Source organism: Chelonoidis abingdonii, chromosome 26 (assembly GCF_003597395.2).
Source record: "Chelonoidis abingdonii isolate Lonesome George chromosome 26, CheloAbing_2.0, whole genome shotgun sequence".
In the NCBI taxonomy this organism is placed as follows: Eukaryota; Metazoa; Chordata; order Testudines; family Testudinidae; genus Chelonoidis; species Chelonoidis abingdonii.
The window spans coordinates 12,902,960-12,924,070 of record NC_133794.1 but is presented as its reverse complement, the minus strand read 5'-3'; the positions used below and the strand labels follow the sequence as shown (position 1 = coordinate 12,924,070).

Below are 21,111 nucleotides of genomic sequence, written 5' to 3'. Positions count from 1 at the left end.
GGAGCCACGTGGCTGCCCCTCCAGAGGCTCGGGGCCGCAGCCCCCCACAACTGCTGTGAATCCCCCTTTTGCAGGGGGCAGCAGGGGTATTGGGGCCCAGCCATTTCATGTTGAAACCCCCAGCACCCTGACTAGGTCTTGGCTGAAAACTGTGTTTCAAACCAGCACCCACCCCCAGGGACCCGGGGCCTCAAGCTACGAAACTGGAGCTAACCCCCAGCTCCAGACACCCCTGAGTCCCGCATCCCGAACAGGTCCGTCCAGATGGGAGACATGGCTGGGGCAGGGGCGTGTGGGGTGGGAAGGTCGCCCTTGTCCTGGGTCAGGGGGTAACAGTGGCAGAGGCCTGGGGGGCAGGGTGGGGGGCTCAGTAGGAGCAGGCGGGAGCCCGCTGTGTCCTGGCGGCTCCTCATCGGATCTGTGCCGTGCGCTGCAGGCAGGGAAGGGAAGGGTTGACATGGAGCTGGGTCAGTTGAAGGTTACTGTACCCAAAGGGGGTTCTCAGAGAGTTCAAGCAGAGCTCGCTGCTCTGCCTCTGCGCTGGAAGGAAAGGGAGGGGAGCTGCGGGGGGGGGGGCAGGCTGGCCCAGCCAGTGAGTGAGCGGGGAGCCAGGCTGGCCCAGCCAGTGAAGGGGGAAGCTGGGGGGGGGGAGCCAGCCCAGCCAGCAAAGGGGGAAGACTGGGGGAGGGGCCAGCTCAGCCAGTGGGGCAGTGTGAGCCAGTGTGAGGGGAGATGGGGGGAGGGCAGGCCAGCCAGTGGAGGGGAGGGGAGGTGGGGGCTTCAGCCCAGCCTGTGGAGAGGGGGCAGCCCAGCCAGTGGTGAGGTGGTTGGGGGGGAAGCCTAGCCAGTGGGGAGCAGGCTAGGGGGTAAGCCAGCCTAGCCAGTGAGGGGGGGCAGCCCAGCCACTGGGGAGGAGGTTGGGGGGGAAGCCAGCCAGTGGGGAGGAGGCTGGGGGGGAGCCATGATAGCCAGTGAGGGAGGAGGACAGCCCAGCCAGTGGGGAACAGGTTGGGGGGAAGCTGCCCTAGCCGGGGGAGGGTGTTGGGGGGGGAGTTGGCATAGCCAGTGGAGGAGGGCAGCCTAGCCAGTGGGGAGGAGGCTGGGGAGGAGGTTGGGGGGGCCAGTGGGGAGGAGGCATGGGGGGAAGCCACCCTAGCCAGTGAGGGAAGAGGTGGGGAGGGGGTGTTCAAGCCAGCCAGTGCAGAGGGGGCTGGGGGAGCAGGCCAGCCCAGCCAGTGGGGGGGATACTGAGGGGGAAACCAGCCCAGGCAGCCTGGGAGGAGACTGGCCCAGCTAGTGGAGGTTGAAGCCTGGGGGGACCTGGGATGGTCCAGGTAGTAGAGGTTAGAGCTGAATGGGGTGGCGGGTGGGGGGAGGCCAACCCAGCCCAGCCCAGCCCAGGTAACAGAGGCAGGGAGGCTGGGTCTGCCTAGGCAGCGGAGATGGGAGGTTGGGGGGAGGCAGTGGAGTAGGAGGCCGGGGGTGTGGGTGCAGGCAGGGCCCAGCCAGCCTGCACAGCATATAGCACAGGGGAGAGGCTGTGGGGTGCGGGGGGGAGTGTGTGGAGAGGCTGGGCCAGTCCAGGAAGCAGAGGAGGGGAGGCCAGGCAGCAGAGGGAGGGGTTGGAAGAGGAGGATGGCTCGGCTTGGCCTTGCTTAGGCTGTGGAGGGGGAAGGCCAGGCCTGCCCAGGCAACAGAGGGGGGAGGAGGGAGGCCAGGCCAGCCCAGGCAGTGTGTGTGTGTGAGGGGGCCGGCTGGGTGAGGGCGGATCTTATTTTTACTGAGAGGCATCTGAGATTGAAAGGAAATGGAGACTTTCAAGCCACAGGAATGTATCACTGCGCCCTACCCAAGGGTGGGGGTGGGGGCGAGATGGGGTTGTGCGGGCAGCTTGTGGGGGCGGGCAGGTTGGCACAAGGAGATGTGCAAATGCATCCCTGGTGTCAAGGCTTTGCCACCCACAGCCCCTGTTGCCCACGAGCAGTGGAGAGGGTGTGTATGGAAACAAACACGCTGTGTGTGGATGGGTGTCTGGGTGTATATGAGGCTGCACATGTGAGACAGTGTGTGCAAGCCTGTGAGACTTGGTGTGAGCCTGTGAGTGTGAGAGAGAGTGTGCGCATGTGAGACTGTGTGTGCATGATAGTGAGACGGTGTGTGAGAAGGACTGAGACAGAGTGACATTGTGTGAGCCTGCATGACACTGAGACAGTGAGACTGTTTGCGTGTGACACTGCGTGAGAACATGAAACTGTGCGTGACACCGAGACACTGTGCATGTGAGACTGCAAGACCGTGTGTACATATGACACAGACTGTGTGTGTGTGTGACACTGACACTGAAACTGCATATGACAAACTGAGGCTGCGTGACACTGACACTATGAGACTGTGTGTGCATGTGATACTGCGAAACACTTTGTGTGTCAGACTGAGTGTGTAACTGTGTGTGCCGTTGTGTGTGACTGACTATATGTGTGTGTTTAAGACCTTGTGTGAGGGTGGAAGGAGGTGAGAGACTGTGTGTGTGTGTGTCCCTATGGTGTGCATTTGTGACATTATGTGTGTGAGCCCTTTTCTGGGTGGCAGTAAGAATGTGTGACTCTGTGTGTGTGTGTGTGTGTGTGTGTGTGAGAGAGAGAGAGAGAGAGAGCCTTGTGGGTGTGTGAGGAGTGCAGCTTGTGCACGTGTGTGTGTCCGAAAGCCCGTGTGGGGTGTAGGTGTGCCCTCCACTTTATAGCCCCGCCCACTCTGTCCCAAGCCCCGCCCCCAGCCCCGAGGCGTTTGCTTTTCCAATAGGTACCCAGCACTAGCCGCTGGGACTCACCCAAGGCGCGTCCAGCGCCGCATCACAAGCCAGTGCCGGGCGTGTTTTTGGGGAACTCTCAGCTGACCCGGCGGCCCCCCAAACCCGCCCTCCCGCCGAAGTGTGGCTCTCTCCCCTGTGGTTTTGCGGGGGAGGGGGCGCAGCGGGGATTCCCTCTCCCCACCCCGGCTCAAGCCCCAAATCAGTCCCCTCCCCGCCGCGATGTACGACTGCATGGAGGCGTTCGCTGTGGCTCCGCGGCAGCTCTTCGATGTCACCAACCAAGGCTCCTGCATGCTGCGCAAGGCGAGCATCAGCCCCTGTTTCGGGGCGCTGGATCCGTTCGGCTGGCCCCAGCCGGCCAGCCTGCAATGTAGGTGGACCCCGGTTCCTCCGTGGGGAAGGGAGGGGTTGGTGGGGTGGGCCGCGGCTTGACTGATGTGGTGCCGGGGATGGATGGGTTGCCACGCGTGGGGCTGAACCGTGGGTGGGTGTTTCCGTGGGGAGGAGCGCACGCCCAGTGGCTGAGCGCTTCGCTGCGCCAGTGTGGAGGGGGGCGTGTGCCACCCCCTGCCCGGGAGGGGGGGTTGTTATACATGCGCGTGTGCGTGGGTTGTTACGCGAGTGGGGGGAAGCAGAAACCCCACTTCGCGCCCGCGGTCTGGCCCCGGCTCTTCGCTTCGCTCGTTTCCTGCTTTAGAACTTTACGCAGGGGGGGGGGGGGGGAAGTTTGGTGAGAAGTGTTTTTGGAGAGGGGCGGGGAGGGCGTGGGTTCACCCTCCACCCTCATCCTCCATCCGTGGCCTCTCTCCGCTTTACCCTGCTCATGGGGTGGGGTGCAGTGCGGGGGGGACAACGTGCCTCAGTTTCAGGGGCCCTGGGGTTCTCCGTCTTGTTTGGCTGGGGTTGGGGGGCGCGTGCCCCTTTCCAGTCCCCCTTTGTCTTTAGCGAGTTACTGAAAAGCCCCGGAGGGCAGGAAAACGAGGACCAGATGAGGGTGCGCTTTGAAGCCAATCCCAAGGGACCTCGAGCAGGGGATGGGGAGCTCAGTAAGGTGCGGAGGGGGGCGGCGAGCAGGGCAGGAGGGATCATTTCTTCCAGCCTCACTAGCCAGAGCCAGGGAATTTTTTTTGTTTCTTTCTTTTAAATATGGAAATTTGGCGGGGATCCACGAGCCGTGCAAACAGGATGAGGGATTGGAGAAGTGCTGAGAGAGGAGCCCTGTGGCCAGAGGTGTAGGGGGCACAGCATTGCGTCTAGCACCCCACCTGTAAACCCCCCCCCCACACACACCGGCAGAGCCAGGAGCAGGGAAGGGGGGTGGAACTAGTAAATGGGGGGGGGGGGAATCTTCCATCCCCAGGACCCCCTGGCTGCTCTCAGCCTACAGGCTCCCTTTGAGTGGCGGCCAAATCTCTCCGCCTTTGGCAGCCACCACTTCTGTTTACAAGTTGAGGAACAGGCTGTTTTCAGCAGCCGGTTGTAGGGCAGGGAGAACGCCCGTCGCAGCCCTGGGCACCTAGCGGCGGAGAGATGGGCATAGGGATGACATGGGGCATCCCCCCAAGTAAATCTGACCTTTTTTCTCCTCCATCTCAGCCCCCCACCCCGCTTTCCAATGGTTTCATTTCAGAGCTGTCCCCACCCCACTCTGCCAAGCTTTTCCCTGCCAAGGCTGTTCCTGTCTCGCTAACTCGCTGCTCCAAAACGTGGCACGGAACCCTTCCTTAGCACCCTGGGCCTGGGAAGCAGGTCGAGGCCTGGACGGATCCCTAACACGCCACCCCCCCCAAAGTTCCCATCCAGGTGGGTTTTTGTAGACTAGAAATCCATTGCAAAGCCAGGACCTGTCTGGCATTCGGAGTCAGGTGCTAAAGACACCCCAAAACACTGTGGGGGGATTGCCCCCCATGTGCATGCGTGGGGGGAGCAAGGTGACTGCTTTTCCTTTCTCTCCTTCATTTGCTCCCGGATCCTAGCCTGACTTGCTCCTCTCTTCAGCCTCAGTTTTCCACAGGGTACTCATCCCCCTGGAGTTTTTAGCTTGGGCAGGACCCCACCTCTCCCAGGTGTAGTGTAGGCTTGGGCTATACCGATTGGCTATAAGGCCTGAGCTGGGGGTCTTCAGTTGTACCTGGAACCTTTAGCTGCAGGTAAATGGGAAACCACACCTACTGCCAGCTTGGGCTCTCCTCCCCACTCTGTGACAGGAGGGTGGCCCTGGAGCAGCTGTTGAAGGGAGCAGAAGGCAATATGGGACTGGGCTGGCAAAAGCAGTGGCTACTGACCCAGCAGTCCCTGCTCCCAGGAGCTGTGCTGGGCTGGGCAACAGCAGGACAGCTGCATGCAGATGTGCCTGAATGGTTCTGTCCAGACCTGGTGCAGGGTGCCTCAGAGAACAACCAGGGCAGAGTGCTCGCCCAGTGCCCACCCAGCCTGGAGACCCAGTTCTCTTCTTGTTACCTCTGCCATCTGCTTTCACCACGGTGGGGTTTGGGGTTGGCTGGACCCGAAACATGCATGTTCCTGTGGTTGTTTAGAATAGTAACAGCTGGACGCCTTGGCTGAAAACAGGGCCCCTTTGTGCCGGGTGCTGCAAAGGAGCCAGTCCCTGCCCCAAAGAGCTCACAGTCTGCATAGACAAAGGGAAACTGAGGCAAAGGGACTTGTCCAGGGTCACACACCAGGTCACTGGCAGAGTTGGAACAGAACCTAAGTCTCCCTATCCTTGGTGTAATGAGTCGCTCCTTGGCTCTGGCTGCATGTGACACATAAAACATTCACCTAATTTGCCTGGAATGAGCACCCCCCCCTTGCATTAACACCCCTCCCTCTACCCCAGCAACCTCTCTGCCCCTGTGCTCTGGCTGGCAACCCAATGTCAGAATCCCCCATCTCCTTGCCCCAGATTTCACGAGAGGCTGACCCAGCCTCAGCCAACCCCCAGGTAGTTCAGAGAAGCAACACCTGGACTGCAGGTTGGGCTGGACTGGCCCTCCGAACCGAACCTCTCTTCGCTCGCCCCTCCCCTTCCTGAGCGAGGACACACCTCTGTCTGTCCTCATCTCTGGGCTGGCAATTCCTCTGGCTCAGGGCTAGTTGCTAATCCCCCAATGGAGCCAGGCCAGCCAGGTTGTCCCCACCCTGGAGTTGGCATCCCCACCTGGGAAGGAGGGGCTTGGGGCGCTGCCAGACAAGAATTCCCACTCTACTTGGCTGCAATCATCGCACAAGGGGCATAGCAGGGGCAATCAGGCTGGGTAGAGGGGTGGCCCCTGCTCTGTGCACATTGGGGGAACAGGGGCCACCCCCACCCCTGAGGCAGCAGGGTACACAAGGCTCATGGGTGTAGGTCTTACTTCAGCGTGGCCCCATTGAGATCAGCGACCGGGCCCCAGGGCCCCTATTCAGACCCTAGGGGGAAGAGTCCTATTTTGATTTCCTGCCATCCAGCCCCCATGCCTCCACCTCCACCTCGCCTTGGCAGCAATCTTCCTAAGGGCAACTTGTGGGGTTGTTCTCCTCAACCCCCCTGTTCCGTTGACTCAGATGTTGTGGAAACCACAGTGAATGAGGTCACCAGGGTGGCCCTGGAGCAGCTGTTGAAGGGAGCAGAAGGCAATATGGGGCTGGGCTGGCAAAAGCGGTGGCTACTGAGCTTCCCAGCCTGGTAGCCTGTGGCACCTCCCAGGCAAGGAAGAGCTGCTGTAGTGATTGATCAGGGTTGTGGGTGTGGGTGAGTGTGTGTCTCCTAGACAGCAGAGGAGCATGCATTTGTTTGTCTGTGTTTGTGTCGGTTTGCATGGGTGTGCCCGGGCATGGGGTGGGGGTGCAATTCTGAGCAAGCCCTGCCTCGGGCTGGGCTGTGTCTTTGCTTGAGGCTGCGGGCATGTGTGGGTGTTTGGCTGTGGTGTGTGTCTGAGTGTGCAGGGGGGAGAGGGGGGCCGTGTGTGGATTACTCCCTTTGTAAAGTGTCAGGAATGCAGTTACTGAGACAAATGGCTTATATAGCGACCCAGCTGCAAACATTTTACGGCCGGTTATAAATGGCCTGTTTGAAGCTGTGCGAAGCTAGGGCAGGAATTTCCTCAATTTCAGCAATTTAGTCTTTAAAAAAAAAAATCTCAACCACCACCAAACTTCCTGCCCCAGGTCAGGCAACGGGAGAACTGGGAGTAGGAACTTTGGCTGGGCCCAGCAAGAACAAGTGGGCTGGGCCATCAGAACCAGGCCTGCGGGAGAGCTACCCCGTGACAGCTCTCTCAGGAGGCTGCCCAGGGAACTTGTATTAAATGATTCACTGGGGTCGTGGGTTGCAACTGATGCTGGCGTGGTTGTGCCAGGACGTGAGGGAACCGGGCTGCAGATGCCAGTCAGAGCTTTGCAGCCTCTTGTGAGCACGGACCACCCCTGCCCTTCTGCCCATCGTGTCCCCAGCTAGTCCAGGAGCAGGATAGGCAGCTGCCCTGTGCTGGCATCGCTGGTGGTAATCCAGAAGTGAGCAAAAGGCGCAAGCCACAAGGTGGGTTGGCGTCCTGTGGAAGAGGAGCTTTGCAGGGGCAGTCACAGCCCAGATCTGAGCACACATCCCGGGCTACAACACCACCATAGCGACTAGCATTAAACAGGCCCACTGGTGAGTAGAGAGGCCAAGGACTGAACAGATTGGGCAGCCCAAATTCCCATCCCACCCTCTGTGGCAGCGCCCGAAGGATTCCCTCTAATAACTGAGAACCGAATGAGGATGCTGGGGCTACTGCCCATTGGGGCAAGGGGTGAGTGTGACAATGAGCCTCTGGCCAGTGATGCAGGGCAGGTGCCACGCAAGTGGGGTGGCTGGAAAAGCCATGGGGCGGGAGGCTGGAGGGGGGCTGCTCAGTAAAAGGGGGAATTCTGTGCAGGGCCAGCTCCAGGGTTTTTGCCGCCCCAAGCAGGAGGGAGAAAAAAAAAAGCCGTGATTGCGATCAGCTCTACCACCGCCGCTTCAGTCTTCGGCAGCAATTCGGCAGCTGGTCCTTCGCTCCGAGAGGGACCGAGGACTTGCCGCCGAAGAGCCGGACGTGCAGCCCTTCTCCGTTGGCCACCCCAAGCAGCTGCTTGCTGGGCTGGTGCCTGGAGCCGGCCCTGATTCTATGGGGTGTGTCGCTGGCTGCTCCTCCCAGGGTGGTGCTGGAATGGAAAAGCAGCGCAGGGCTGAAGGAAGAGGGGATGCCGGGCAGCTGAACTGGGTTGCAGCATGGGAGGAGGGGTTGCTGCAAGGCTGAGTTGGGGTGCAGCAAAGGGAAGAAGGGGGAGCAGAGACATGGCAGGGCCGAACTGGGCACAGCACCTGTCCTGCCCCCTCCAGCCCAGCGTGCCCAGCTGGAGCCTGCACCGGCTGCAGAGCACAGCCCATTAGCTCAGCAGCTGCCCCTTCTGCGCGGAGCATTTCCTGCTGGTGGCTTGGCTCTCCTGCCCACACCCTTCTGCTTGTGCCCGCTCTGATGCGGGCATGCGGTGGCAGGCAGGATGCAATTGGCTAGCGAAGGGCCCTGCCCTGGGTGACGCCACCCCCGGCCCCTCTCTGATTGGCTGCTTGGTGGGTGGTGGAGGGGCACCTGCTGCACTGAGAGGAAATGACCCAGCATTATGGGAACAGGCTGGCAGTGGGGCCATGGCAGCGGGGTGTGTGTGGTCGGGGGGGAAGGGATGCACCGTGCGTCAGGTGCCCACATGGCTTTGGCGGAGAGATGATTGCAAGCCCGAGCTGGTGCCAGGGGGAAGGAGATTGACTCACAGGAGCCTGTTGGTGCCTCAGCACTGTGTAAAACAGCCTGGGGCCGCAGCAGCTCTGAGTGCTACACCTCAGGATGCCCGGGGCCTGGGTCCTTCCTGGCTCCCTGTGCTGGGTCTGCAGGTGGGGCTGTCAGATCGCTGGGGAATGGGGTGCCAGGCTCCACGGATCTGTCCCTTCGTCTGTGTCCCTCCATCCCACACGCATCCCCAGGGGAGCGGAGCGCCCAGCGTTCTTCCTCTAGGGTTGAGGATTTAGGGGAGCAGGAGGGGTGGTTCAAGCCACCCCTTCCCCAAAGTAACCCCCTCCCCCAAGCCCTCACCCCAGGGCTCCTGGGAGGGTTGGCGTGTTGTGTACAGAAGCTATTAGGAAGGGATTAAGTTAGGGTTGTAATGTGATTCTCTCCAGGAAATGACAGGCCCGATAGCTGGTGGCCTCAGAGGGCCAGGAGCCTGTCCCAGCCTCTTGTAAAGTTACCAGCAGGCTCCAGATCTGATAAGAAGCCAGGAGCTGGGCCCCTTTTTCTCTCTCACCCAATGGATGGGGAGGAAGGGCTGGGCTGGGGCGGGGGTTAGGGCTCTGGCTGGGGATGCAGGCTCTGGAGTGGGGCTGGGGTGCCCTGGATCCTGGGGCCAAAGGGATGGACATGCAATGAGGGGAGCTGGATGTGGGGGGTAGGCGGCGGGATGGGGGTGAATGCCAAGGGGCAGAGGGATGTGTTACAGGGGGGTGGAGTTAGGAAAAGTGGAGAAACATTGTGGCAGGGGGATTGATCCAGCCAGAGAACGACTCTCCCCTAGGGGAAAGGCTGGGAGCCCCATTTTGATGTGACAGGCACATCGTTCCCCCCAGGGGGAAGGGCGGGGAGCCCCATCATTCCACAGCAGGAAGCTGGATCTGGCTGGCTCATTGTTCCCCCAGGGGAAGGGCCAGGATCCCAGGTGCTTTAGGTCATAGCGATGTAGTAGGGACCCACCCTGCCCTGGCTGGGAGAGCTGCACTAGACAGGACCAAGGGGCTCTCCTCTGCTCCCAGATCTCAAAGTTCTCACTCCCCACTAAGGGGAAACGAAGCCCCTGGCAGTGCTAGGTCAGTTACCGACCTTGGGACTTGGCCGCCTGGACACTAGGAGGCGGTAGGGCAGGGCAGTCTAGTGGCGGGGAAGTCCAGACACTAGGATTCTATTCCCAGCTCTGCCACTCACCTTGGGCAAGTCTCTGTGCCTCAGTTTCCCCCACCACCCTCCGTCTAGATTGTGAACTCTTTGGGGGCAAGGGCTGGTTCTCACTCTGTGTCTGTGCAGCGCCTGGCACAATGGGGCCCCGGTCTCAGTAATATCAACAATAAGGTTGGGGAGGGGCAGGCTGATCTGTAGCGTGAGGAGGTGCAGTTGGGAGAGTGCTGTCTGGGTGCCCGTGCCATTGCTGAGCCCCTTCCAATGCCAGGGGAAGGGACCACAAAGGGCCCCAGAGCTGAGCCTGTGTGTGGGGAGAAGGGTTGAAATATAATGGGGTGTATGGGACAGGATTGCCCCTCCCCCCTTTGCTCGCCATGTATTGGGAGCTGGTGGGATGCAGGGGGCACCTCTTGGTCACCCACACTGTTGCTTGGGCCAAATCCAGGGCTGGCGCTTTGATCATCCGGAGTAGAATAAACAGATTTTAAATTGTTTCACAAAAGAGATCAGTATATTATCGCCATTGTATAGCTGTGGAAACCGAGGCACAGGGAAGTGACTTACTCAAGGTCACATAGCAGAGCTGGGACTAGAACCTAGGTACATCCTGACTCCCAGTCTAGTGCTATAGCCATTAAGCTGTACTACCCCATTGCTTTTCCCCTGGCTTTGCCCAGCCTAAGCTTTTGCCTGGATCTGGTTTTTGCATCTGAACGTGAGGCTGGTCGGTGGAGCACTGAGCTCCACTAGAACCACCACGAACACTCCCCTTTGACAGAGGAATTGGCCTTTCCCCTCCTGGCCCAGTGAGCAGAGACATTAGGAGGCAGGGCTCCTGGGTTCCCTCTCCAGCTCTGGGAAGTTTGATATCAGTGGATAGATCAGGGGAAGGAAGTCAGGCCTCCTGGATTCTATTCTCAGCTTTGGGTGCTGTGTGATCTTTGGGATTACAGATGGGCACTAGGAATCAGGACTCCTGGGTTCTCTTCCCAGCTGCTGCATATATTAGCTGTGTGGTCTTAAGCCAGTCACTTCCTTGCGCTGCGCCTCAGTTTCCTTCTCTAGCAAACCCCCGCTCTGCCTCCCTGAGGCTTAATTAACAAGTGTCCGTGGAGCACTTTCAGATCAAAGGGCAAAGGATCAGTGTTATTAATCACTCTGGCAGGTTGCTGCTCGCTGCACCTGCTGGCATGCGGCAGCCACCTGACGGGAATGCAAAGCCCTGCGCCACGCTTTGACTCCCTGACGCTGCCTGGCCCTGCTTTAATCACCGCCACGGTGTTTGAACAGCAACCAGGCCTTTTAGCCAGCTGCTGCGGAGGAACGATCCTGGGAGGGGGGGAATGAGAGCATCTTCCGTCATGTACCAGAGCGGTTCGGATTGAAAACACTGGGGCATCTGCTCCGTGGGCCACGTGCAGTTACACGCCACCGGGCAAAGCCCACGTCTCAGGGAGACCATGCGGTACCACGGAGCAGCCCAGGGCCAGCTCTGACCGAAAACCTTTGCTGGTACAGCAGCATTGGAGAAGGGGGTCATTTTTAATGACATTTCTTAAGCTCCAGTGTGGACACGGTTATACTGGTATCAGAGTGCTTAGGTATGGGCAGCTTAGGCCAGAGTGCACTACAGACTTCTAGCAGTGCAGCTGTAGGCTGCCTCCACATAGAAGTGCATAGGTATTCCTGTACCGGGAAAGCACCGAGTGGCTTCATTTTGCCTTATTATTCCTATACCGGCAAAAACATGTTTCAGGGCCGCCCAGAGGATTCAGGGGTCCTGGGGTCTTCGGTGGCAGGGGTCCTTCTGGGCGACCCTGGCATGTTTTGGCCAACAGAAGCTGCGTGCTAGGAGATCCCAGACTGAGAGGTAGCGAGCCAGAGACCTGGTCAACCCAGCTAGCGACATTGCTCAGGACTGTGAAGAATTTCATGGCCTAAGTTCTGTAATTCAGTCAACCTAACAACATAGGAAGTGTCTACATCACGATGCTTAGGTGGCACGTTTGCAGCGGCGTAGCTGTGCAGCTGTAGCAGCTGCCATGTAGACAGACTCAGAGAGAACCCCGGGGTCTTATCTGTGTCCAGCCGCCTCAGTACAAAATCCCTTTTATCCTCCTCACAGCAGGGCCCCATCTAGGACTGATGTCCTAAAAGGTATCCAGGATCCAGGCAGATTCCCCTGGAAAGGAGCACAAGTACCATTGTGGTCCCCATTATACCTCACCGGGCTGGGTCAGACCAATGGTCCATCTAACCTAGTATCCACAGTGGCCAGAGCTGGATGCCTCAGAGGGACTGAACAGCACAGGACATGATCAAGTGATCCATTCTCTGTTGTCCAGTCCCAGCATCTGGCCAACAGAGATTTAGGGACACCCAGATCATAGGATTGTGAGCCTGACCGTCTTGGCTAATAGCCATTGATGGACCTGTCCTGCATCCACTTAGCTAATTCTTTTCTGAACCCTGTTATACTTTTGGCCTTCACAATATCCCGTGGCATTGAGTTCCGCAGGTTAAGTGTGCATTGTGTGAAGAAGTGCTTCTTTATGTTTGTCTGCAACCTGCTGCCTGTTAATTTTATCGGCTGATCCCTGTTTTCTGTGTTATGTGAAGGGGTGAATACCACTTCCTTATTCACTTACTCCACACCGTTCATGATTTTATAGCCCTTTATCACATCCCCCCTTAGTCTTCTCTTTTCCAAGTTGAACACTCCCAAGTTTTTTAAACCTCTCCTCATATAGAAGCTGTTCCATCCCCCTAATCATTTTTGTTGGCCTTCTCTGAACTTTTCCCAATTCTAATTTATCTTTTTTGAAATGGGGTGACCAGCACTGCACTCAGTAGTCAAGATGTGGGTGCAGCACGGATTTATATAGTGGCATTATGATATTTTCTCTATCCCTTTCCTAATGGTTCCTGACTACTGCTGCACACTGGATATTTTCAGAGAACTATCCATGAGGACTACTCCATCTCTTTCTTAAGTTGTAGTAGCTAATTTAATTCAGATCAGGATCCCTCTCCCCTCCAACAGCTGATTGTCTAGGATACTGCTTCTGGGGGCTGAGGAGGGGATAAAGAACTGAGGAGCTGCTGAGAGTCTCCATAGAAATGCAAAGTGCTGTTGTCTGTCAGGGAAGCAGGAGCTAGCTTCTTACGCTGAGCCTGGAAGCCCTAGAGAAGGAGAGACACTGCTACTAGGTTTTTGTTTATTCCCCGTCAAGGAACGAACTGTTTGGGGAAATTTCCTTCACGTGGGAAGTTATACTCAATCATCATCCTGGGATAAAGGGCTCTGACTACCCCAGTTTAAGCCCCTATGTGGACACATGGTTTACCTTTGAAATATAGATCAACCTAGGTACATAGCTCTGTGTGAAAACCTTCACCCCCTCCCTCCCCTGAAGCCTGTAGTTAAGTCAACCTAGTCCCTGGTATAGATGCAGCGTGGCTGATGGAAAATTCTCCTGATCTAGCCACTGCAAGGGGCTTAGGGTTGCCAATCTTGGTTGGACAAATTCCTGAAGGTTTCATCACATGACATAATCTTTAAATGAAAGATTCACCTTTCATTCCTGGAGACTCCCGGACAGTCCTGGAGGGTTGGCAGCCCATCATCGTTCAGGGAAGCAGGTCCCTCTCTCAACAGATGCACCCCTTCTGTCGATGTAGGAAGCATCTACGCTGTGGGGCTACAGCAGCATCACTGCAGCTGGGCCACTGGACTGCCCATAGTGTAGACGTAGCCTGTGGCTTTTCTCTGACTCAGTTTAAATCACTTCCAAAGTGACATCAGCTATATCGGGTGTTAGATTATAGTGGTTTCAATCCCCCCATCCCTTAGCTTATCTCATGACTTCTCAATTTTTGGTTTTGAACCTATTTAAGCTAAACCACAATAAACTACTCTTAATCTGAGACCTTGTCTACACAGGAAAGCTGGACCAGTTATATAAAATCAGTCTGACTGGCTGGGCGGATGCCTGCTCAGTGCACTGTATTTGTACCCGTATAACTGTGTTGTTTGGAGGGCTGATTTTTTACTGACAGCGATACCAGTACAACCCCTTGGGCGGATGCAGTTATGCTGGTCTATATTCCCATTCCCAGCTGGGAATGAGCTATGCCTGCACTGATCCATTTGTACTGGGATTATTGTGCCTGCCCAGGGCGTGGGTGTGAGTGTGGGTGTGTGGTTATACTGCTTTAACTAGACTGGTAGGATTCAACCACTACAACTTCCTAGTGTGGACCAAGGCCAGGAGTTCCTTGGGGGTGGGGTTTGGGGTGCTAGACCAGGGTAGCGTTATCGGTGCCTTCAGTCATACTGAGAAAATCTCTTGTGTAGACAAAGCCTAAATCGGTTCCAATTTAAATCTTTTAATCTGGTGCTGTTTTGCCCTGTAGACAAGGCCTTGGATTTGACATTAACACCACACTCAGACCGCTGCTCGCAAGTTATCTATCTATCTGTGTCTGTCTATCTATCTATCACCCAACTCTCTCTTTCTCCCCCTCCACATACATACCTCTCTTCCCCTCCTGGACTTTTCCTCATTTATGTCAGTGGCAGCAGGATCCCTGAACTTTTCTTTATAGAACAAAGTTGCCTTTGGTAAATAGCAATAAATAGCTGAAGGAAACACCCCCACACACACCACTGCCAGCCAGCGTGTGGGGTTTGGTGGTGCCGGCTGCAGGAAGAGTTCCTCCTTTTCTAGCACTGCGAGGTATAACATATACACGGGTCAGAGTGAGTCTCCCAGCCTACGTCTGGGCATTGCTCATTAAAATCTCCCCTGTGCCCTGCCCCTGAGACAAAGGGTCTTAAACCAAGGGCTTGGTGACCAGATCCCTGCTTGGGCAATCACTCCAATGAGAAGAGATTCTCCTGCACGGTCCGTTACTAAAATCATCACGCAGCACTGCTGGTAACTAGCTACTGTGTTCCTCCCCAGAGGTGGCTGCATCTAAGGATTGCTTGTGGTTGTAACAGGTCCTCTTGGAGGAATGTCCTGTGGAATCAGAGATGGTCCCTACTCCCAGGATTGGGGGGAGGGGAGACGTGTTTGGATCAGTGGATGTAGTTTTGACTCTGTCTAATAACAGACACTGGCAGAGAACTTCACGTTAATCGTATTATACTTCGAGGATGTAGTGGTTTGCCTAGGATCACACAGAGAGTCAGTGACAGCTGGAAATAGAGTGAGTCAGGACTCCTGGGTTCTTTAACCACCCTACTCCCTCCGAGAGATAAGACTAGGGCCTGGAAGTCCTTATCCCCTGGCCCCTGCTTTACCTAGCAGACACACTTGCCTAGATTCACAAGTCCCAACTGTGTTCTCCCATTGCCACACAGCTCACCCAAATCTGGGATCAGAATCCAGGAGTCCTGGAGCCCAGCCTTGGGATCCACACACTAGGCCATGCTCTCCCCCAAGATCTTTGGTTAGAATCCAGGAATCTACTAGGCCATACTCCCCACCCAAGTCCGGGATTAGAACCCAGCAGCCAGGACTCCACCTGCTGCTTCTCAGTGCCGTGAGTCTGGTGGGCTGGAAGTCCTACGAGCAATGGGGATCCTGCCCCCAATCTCTAGCCCCGGGCCTGAGATGAGCTAGCCCTGTGAGCTGGCAGCCCTGTTCCACCTGCTTGGAGGCAGAGTGGCCCCCAGCAAGGGCTGGGAACGTGTGTGGGTTTGTTCGACCTGTGATGAAAGGCGCGGAGCATCAGACAGCTGGCGGTGCAGGGGGGATTTATGGCCTGCCCGGCTCTTCCCCTCTCTGCAGAGGTGGAAGTCCCTGGGTACAGCACAAGCTGTCCTGAGGCTGGATTTATTTCCTCCCCTCTGCTCCCACCTGTTGCAGGGCTCTGGGTTTATCTCTGCTAATCATGCTGTAGCCCTGTCAGCCTGGCTTCAGGGGGCTGCATCCACAGAGTGGCTGGGGAGCCCTGGCCGTGGCTGTGGGGTTTGAGCATCACCCTGGTTTAGGAGGGCTCCCTCGAGCAACCAGTTGGAAAGACATCTCCCTCTCTGTCTCCTCCACTTTCTTTCTTTCTTTCTTTCTTTCTTTTTCTTTTTCTCACACACCCTCTCCCACCACTCTATGACTCTGCTGCTCCAGGCAGGAAGGAAGGAGGCTGTAAAATGCAATCAGGAGGCCAGGAATTTTGTGGCTCAGTCAGTTGTTGATGAAATGGGTGAGCTGGTTCTGCCAAGCCTGCTGGGGGAGGGGTTTATTTTGTCTGGGACAGGGGGGCGGAGATATCTGGGAGGAGCAGAGCTGTGTTGGGGGATGGTATTTTGGGGGGACTGGTATGCAGGGGGTGGCATTGGGGGGTGATATCTGGGAGGAGCAGTAGCTAGGGGAGCTGCGTCAGGGGATGGTATTTGGGGAGACCGATATGCGGGGGGCAGTACTGGGGGTGATCTCTGGGAGCAGCAGTATCGAGGAGAGCTGGGTCGGGGGACAGTATTTTGGGGTGACTGGTATGTGGCGGGCAGTACTGGTGAGTGATATATGAGAGGAGCCGTATCTAGCAGAGCTGTGTCAGGGGACGGTATTTTGGGGGGCCTGGTATACAGGGGGTGTCACTGGGGGGTGATATTTGGAAGGAGCAGTAGCTAGGGGAGCTGTGTCCGGGGATGGTATTTTGGAGGGACCAGTATGTAGGGGGTGTCACTGGGGGGTGATATTTGGAAGGAGCAGTAGCTAGCAGAGCTATATCAGGGGACGGTAGTTGAGGGGGACAGGTATTCGAGGGGAGCAGTACTGGGGAGTGATATGTGGGAGGAGCAGTATCCTGGGGAGCTGTGTCGGGGAATGGTATTTTGGGGGGACTGGTATGCAGGGGAGCGGTACTGGGGAACGGGATTAGGGAGCTCCTAGACTCGATTTCCATAGGGGTGCCCCTCCCTGGGGACCAGCCCTCTCTGTTGCCCACGTCCAGGCCTGGGTATCTCTGCCAGCTCTGATGGCTCATGGGATTGGGCAGACTAGGCTGATCCCGGTTGGTTTGTGGCAATGGATTTGGGGGCAAGGACGGGATGGACTCATTGCCTCAGGGGGCCCCCTTAGAATCCAGCCGTGTCCCTGGGGAACGGGGCCCTTCCCCAGCACCTTTCAGCAGGACCCTGTCGCAGAGCACTGGGCCCCTGATTCCTGGAGACCCGCTTCCTGGTGCTGGTGTCTCAGCCAGAAGATGGGGGCCAGGGTGACACTACAGTGGCTTTGAACCCATCCCTGGGGTGGGGGGCCAGGCCTCGTCCACACACATGCTCCTTCAAGGGCTGGGACGGGGGGGTGTAATGATCACTAGGAGCCCAGCCCCATACCCTGCTCTTGCCTGCTGAGCAAGGGATGGCAGCTGGGGGCAGGAGGGCTGTGATCTGTGGGTTGGTGACCCCCGTCTGCAGCTCAGCCTTGGACCCACTGGAAGCCATGTGGCCCGTGCAGTCCAAGCTCTCAGTCCCCAGTCTTCATAGCAAGACTGGGAGGAGGGGGTGGGGGGCTCACCCAGACCTGCATGGGGTGAGATCCAGTTCACCTCGGATTTCCCCACTCCCTTTGCCCCTCATGTAGCCTAGGAACTGTTGTCTAACCCCACCTGGACCCCAAGGCATCTGCCCTCTAGCACTCTAATTTCTGGGGTCAGCTGAGCACTGTCCCTGCCCCAGGGCCCTGGGGGTGGCTTCTGGAATATTGCATGGGTTGGGTTTCTAGGCAGGAGCTGGGTCCCATGGGTCAGATGCTGGTGAGGGAGGGGCCTTCCCTGTCCCATGGAGACAGATCTCTGGGGGCTGGGGCTGCTGGTGGGGAAGAGGGAGCTCTGAGGGGGGCAAGCAGCCTACACTAGTTGGAGAGGAGCAGGAGTCCTGTAGCAGTCCTGAGATGTTCCTATAAAGTGGATGATACATGCATGTAAGCAGGGACTGTGCACGCCCGGAGTCAAATCGAGACGTGCTCACCGGGGACTGTGCACACCCAGAATCAAATCAAGACATGCTCACCAGGGACTGTGCACGCCCGGAGTCAAATCGAGACGTGCTCACCGAGGACCCAGAATGAAATCGAGACATGCTCATCTGGGACTATGCACCCAGAATTAAAGCCAAACATTCTCCCGGGGCTGTGCACACGTATTCAATCAAGCGCACACATGCTCTCCCATTTCTGCACCCACACAAACACGATCCACACAGACACACTCTCCTGCAGACTCACAATCAACTCCACTGATGTAGAGATACACACACACATTCCCATGCCTTTCAAAGGCGCCTCCCTGTGTGTTTATGGGTTACTTTCAGGTAAATAAAAGGCTGCAATTGAGATATAATCACCTGACCCTCCCCTCCTTTGTCTCTCTGCTGATCTCCCAGGTGGGAGGGAAGTCACAGGGTGAGGTCTCAAATCCCCTATTGTCTTATTGTAAAGCAGGGAAAAAAATGCAGAGGTTAAAATTCATGAGCCTCTAATCGTCCACTTGGCCTGTCTGTCATGGAGATGATATTGTCTCCCTTGGGGGGAAGGGACAGGGATGTTGGTGTCAGAAGCTCCCTCATGCATCAGCCAGGGCAAAAGGCTGCTGCCCCCGGGTGAGATCAAGGGGTGCGGGAGAGGGGCATGAAGTGTGGGACCCGGAGTGTTTTCAGGCAATTAGATGTAGGTGCATTGGTTTGGTCCGTGGGGCCAGCCGCCAGCTTTGCCCCTAGATCCAAACCCCCCATGGATCTTGGGGTCCCAGAGCTGAGGTTTTGGCGGGAGGCCCTAGTTCTGTTTGGCAGAAGCTGGGGCAGAAAGAAACTGAGGCCTGTTCCTTATTGCTGTTCCAATGGGAGTCACCAGGTGGTGCTGTTACATAGTTGTGCTAGTTCTTAGCCTGCGGGCAGTGCTCCGCCTTGGAAGAGACACCCTATTGTTTAGTTTTTGGGGGGATGCACATGCACCCGCCAGGGAGCTGTTGCAAGCAGAAAGAGACAGTTTGCGCCCAAGGTGCAAGGAGGCTGCCCCCTGGCCACAGATGGCAGAGGAAGCACCCCACACCCTACAGCTGGGTCTGCTCTCTCTGCTATGCCAGGCTCAGCTGTGCCCAGGAATGGCAGAACTGGAGTGGTGTTGAGGGCTAGTGCTCCCCACAATGGAAATATTGTATGTGTGTGTAGGGGGGTGCTGATGTTTCTGCCTCCATGTGTCATTCCCTGTGAACTACGCACATGCATGAGGGGCAGGAGAGTGAGTGGGACCTGGAGGGGCTGGGGTGGCCACCATGGCATCCGGGAGCCCATGAAAACCCTCGATCTAGGCCCCTCCTTAGTAAACTTCGGTTGTGGCCTGGTTTGCTCCCTACCCTAATTTCTCTAACCAGGGTTAATTATTCTTGAGGCAGACTTGCTCCCTGGGAACTGGGCTTTGGGGTAGGTGCTGAGATTTATTACAGAGAGGATTGCTTGTGTGCCGTTTGTGACTGCCTCTGTTCCAGGCGTGGCGAAGGGAGCATGTGCAAGTTGCACTAAGTAAAGTACCCAGTTCTCTGTGTTACTGCTTTCTCCCACAATGTGAAGCTAATCAGCGAGGCCCTGAGATCCACACCCCAGTATTATAACCGCTGTTACAGTCATGCCCAGAGGCCCCAGCCATGATCGGGGCCCTGGCGTGCAAGGTGCTGCATCGCTGCACAGGTTCACCAGTGCTAGTGGTGGTGTTGGAGTGTCGCTTTGCCATCTTCGGTTCCTGGCCGCTGAAGATTTCTGCTTGAGCTTGCAAAGGTTTCTGGGCAGCAAGTGCCAGTGGAGGATGCTGCTCCCCTGCCCATGCAATCTGTGCCCTGCATGGGACCAGCACAGTCCTTGGCAGCAGTGCCCAGCTCGGGGGCAGCTCTGCCTTCCTGGCAGCACTAAGCGGGGCTGGGAGTAGCGAGGCAAGCGAGGGTGTGCCCCTTGTGCACCCTGCTGAGGGTGGTGGCGATAGAAGAGGGGATCCCAGGAGTGTATGTGCCACCTACGCCATCTCTAGCCTGGCTGTACACTCCCAGTGCTGGGCAAGGACAGTGTCTGGGGTGTTGGGTGGGGAGCTGGGGAAAAGCCAGAGCCAGCATCCTGGGAGCAATAGGAATTAGACAGGTGGTAGATGCAGAGCTGATATCCAGGGAAGGGAAAGGATCTGAGCAGGGGGCTGGAGCCAAGGAAGGCAGCCAGAGAGGGTGCAGAGCGGAAGTAGGGTAGTGCCATTGGCGGGGCAGGGCACAGAGGAGGGAGCTGGGGAAGGGGGTGAGGGTGGGGAAGGGTCCTATCTGTCAGCCAGAAGCAAAGGGCTGGGGTATGTATCTCTGTGTGTTTCAGGATGAGACTGGAAAGATGCATGGACACCAGGTCAGCAGCAGAACCGAGGTGTCCTGGGGCCCAGTCTGCTGCTTGGCCACCAGCTCATGTGGCTGCTTCCACGAGTCTCATCCTTTTCCTGGGTGGGCTGAACAGTGCCCAGTGGAAAACCCTTCTTTCTTGAGGGTTCAATGGCTAGCATGATTTATCACTAAAGACCTCATGGAGACGGTGCAGCACCAGGGAAAGAACCTAATCCTGCTCTAGTATAACGCAGGCTTCTACTGCTTGAGCTATAGGAGCATCTCCGTCAGCCAATAACAGTACAGGGCCTATGGCACACAGCCGGGCAGTTCTGACTGTGTCCAGTAGAGGGCAGCATTGCACACATCGACAGCTCTGCTCCTCGCCCGGTAATATATAGAAAGTTCCTGGTTTTCATGTATCCTGTGGGATGCTGTTGAACTCTGGGAGTTGTCTGGAAACTGCACCTGTGGTATTTCTCGGCTGTTTCATCATTAAGTTCCAGAGTTAACATCACATCAAAAAGGAGCCGTTTTGAGTTACTGCTTTTGGCTGGCTGGCTGCAGACTCAGGCAGTGGCTTGTGGTCGTGTTTGGAAGGTTATTGATATAACGTGAAGGGCTGGCAACTTGAACTTAAATTCTATAGAAACAGCCTCCCTCCCCCCTTGCCCCCCAAAACCCAGAGGGAAGAAAGATCACTTGGAAGTTGCATATGCTGCCGTGCTGGTTTGTTGTCGTTGTGAGTGCTGGAACTGGGTGTACTAGTGTGTTGCTGTAGGGTTGCTTCTTAGCACCAGTCTGTACACACGGATTTGTTATTTTAAAACTGCTTGGGGCTACAGGGCTCCACACGCTGGTGTGTTATTGTAGGGTTGCTCAGAGGCCCAACGTTGTGGGGTTGCTATTGTTTTCCTTTTTTAAGAAAAATGAACGGGAGATGCACCCCCTGCTGGGCCCCCGCCCCCTGGCTTTGCAAACAGGGGAAGCTGATGCTTTGGA

The 21,111-nt window shown here is 56.7% G+C and overlaps 1 protein-coding gene across 2 annotated transcripts in view; it reads left to right on the top strand.

Moving 5' to 3' along the window:
* The window catches only part of RARG (retinoic acid receptor gamma), a 66,150-nt gene that overhangs the window by 33,459 nt on the left and 11,580 nt on the right, over positions 1 to 21,111 (top strand). Inside the window, exon 1 of one of the 2 annotated variants that reach the window (XM_032786790.1) lies at positions 2,825 to 3,179. The exons of the other annotated variant lie outside the window; for it this stretch is intronic. Coding sequence (XP_032642681.1) covers positions 3,029 to 3,179 — 151 coding nt within the window. The 5' untranslated portion in view covers positions 2,825 to 3,028. Of the gene's footprint in view, positions 1 to 2,824; positions 3,180 to 21,111 lie in introns of those variants that run through there. 2 annotated transcript variants of the gene reach the window in all.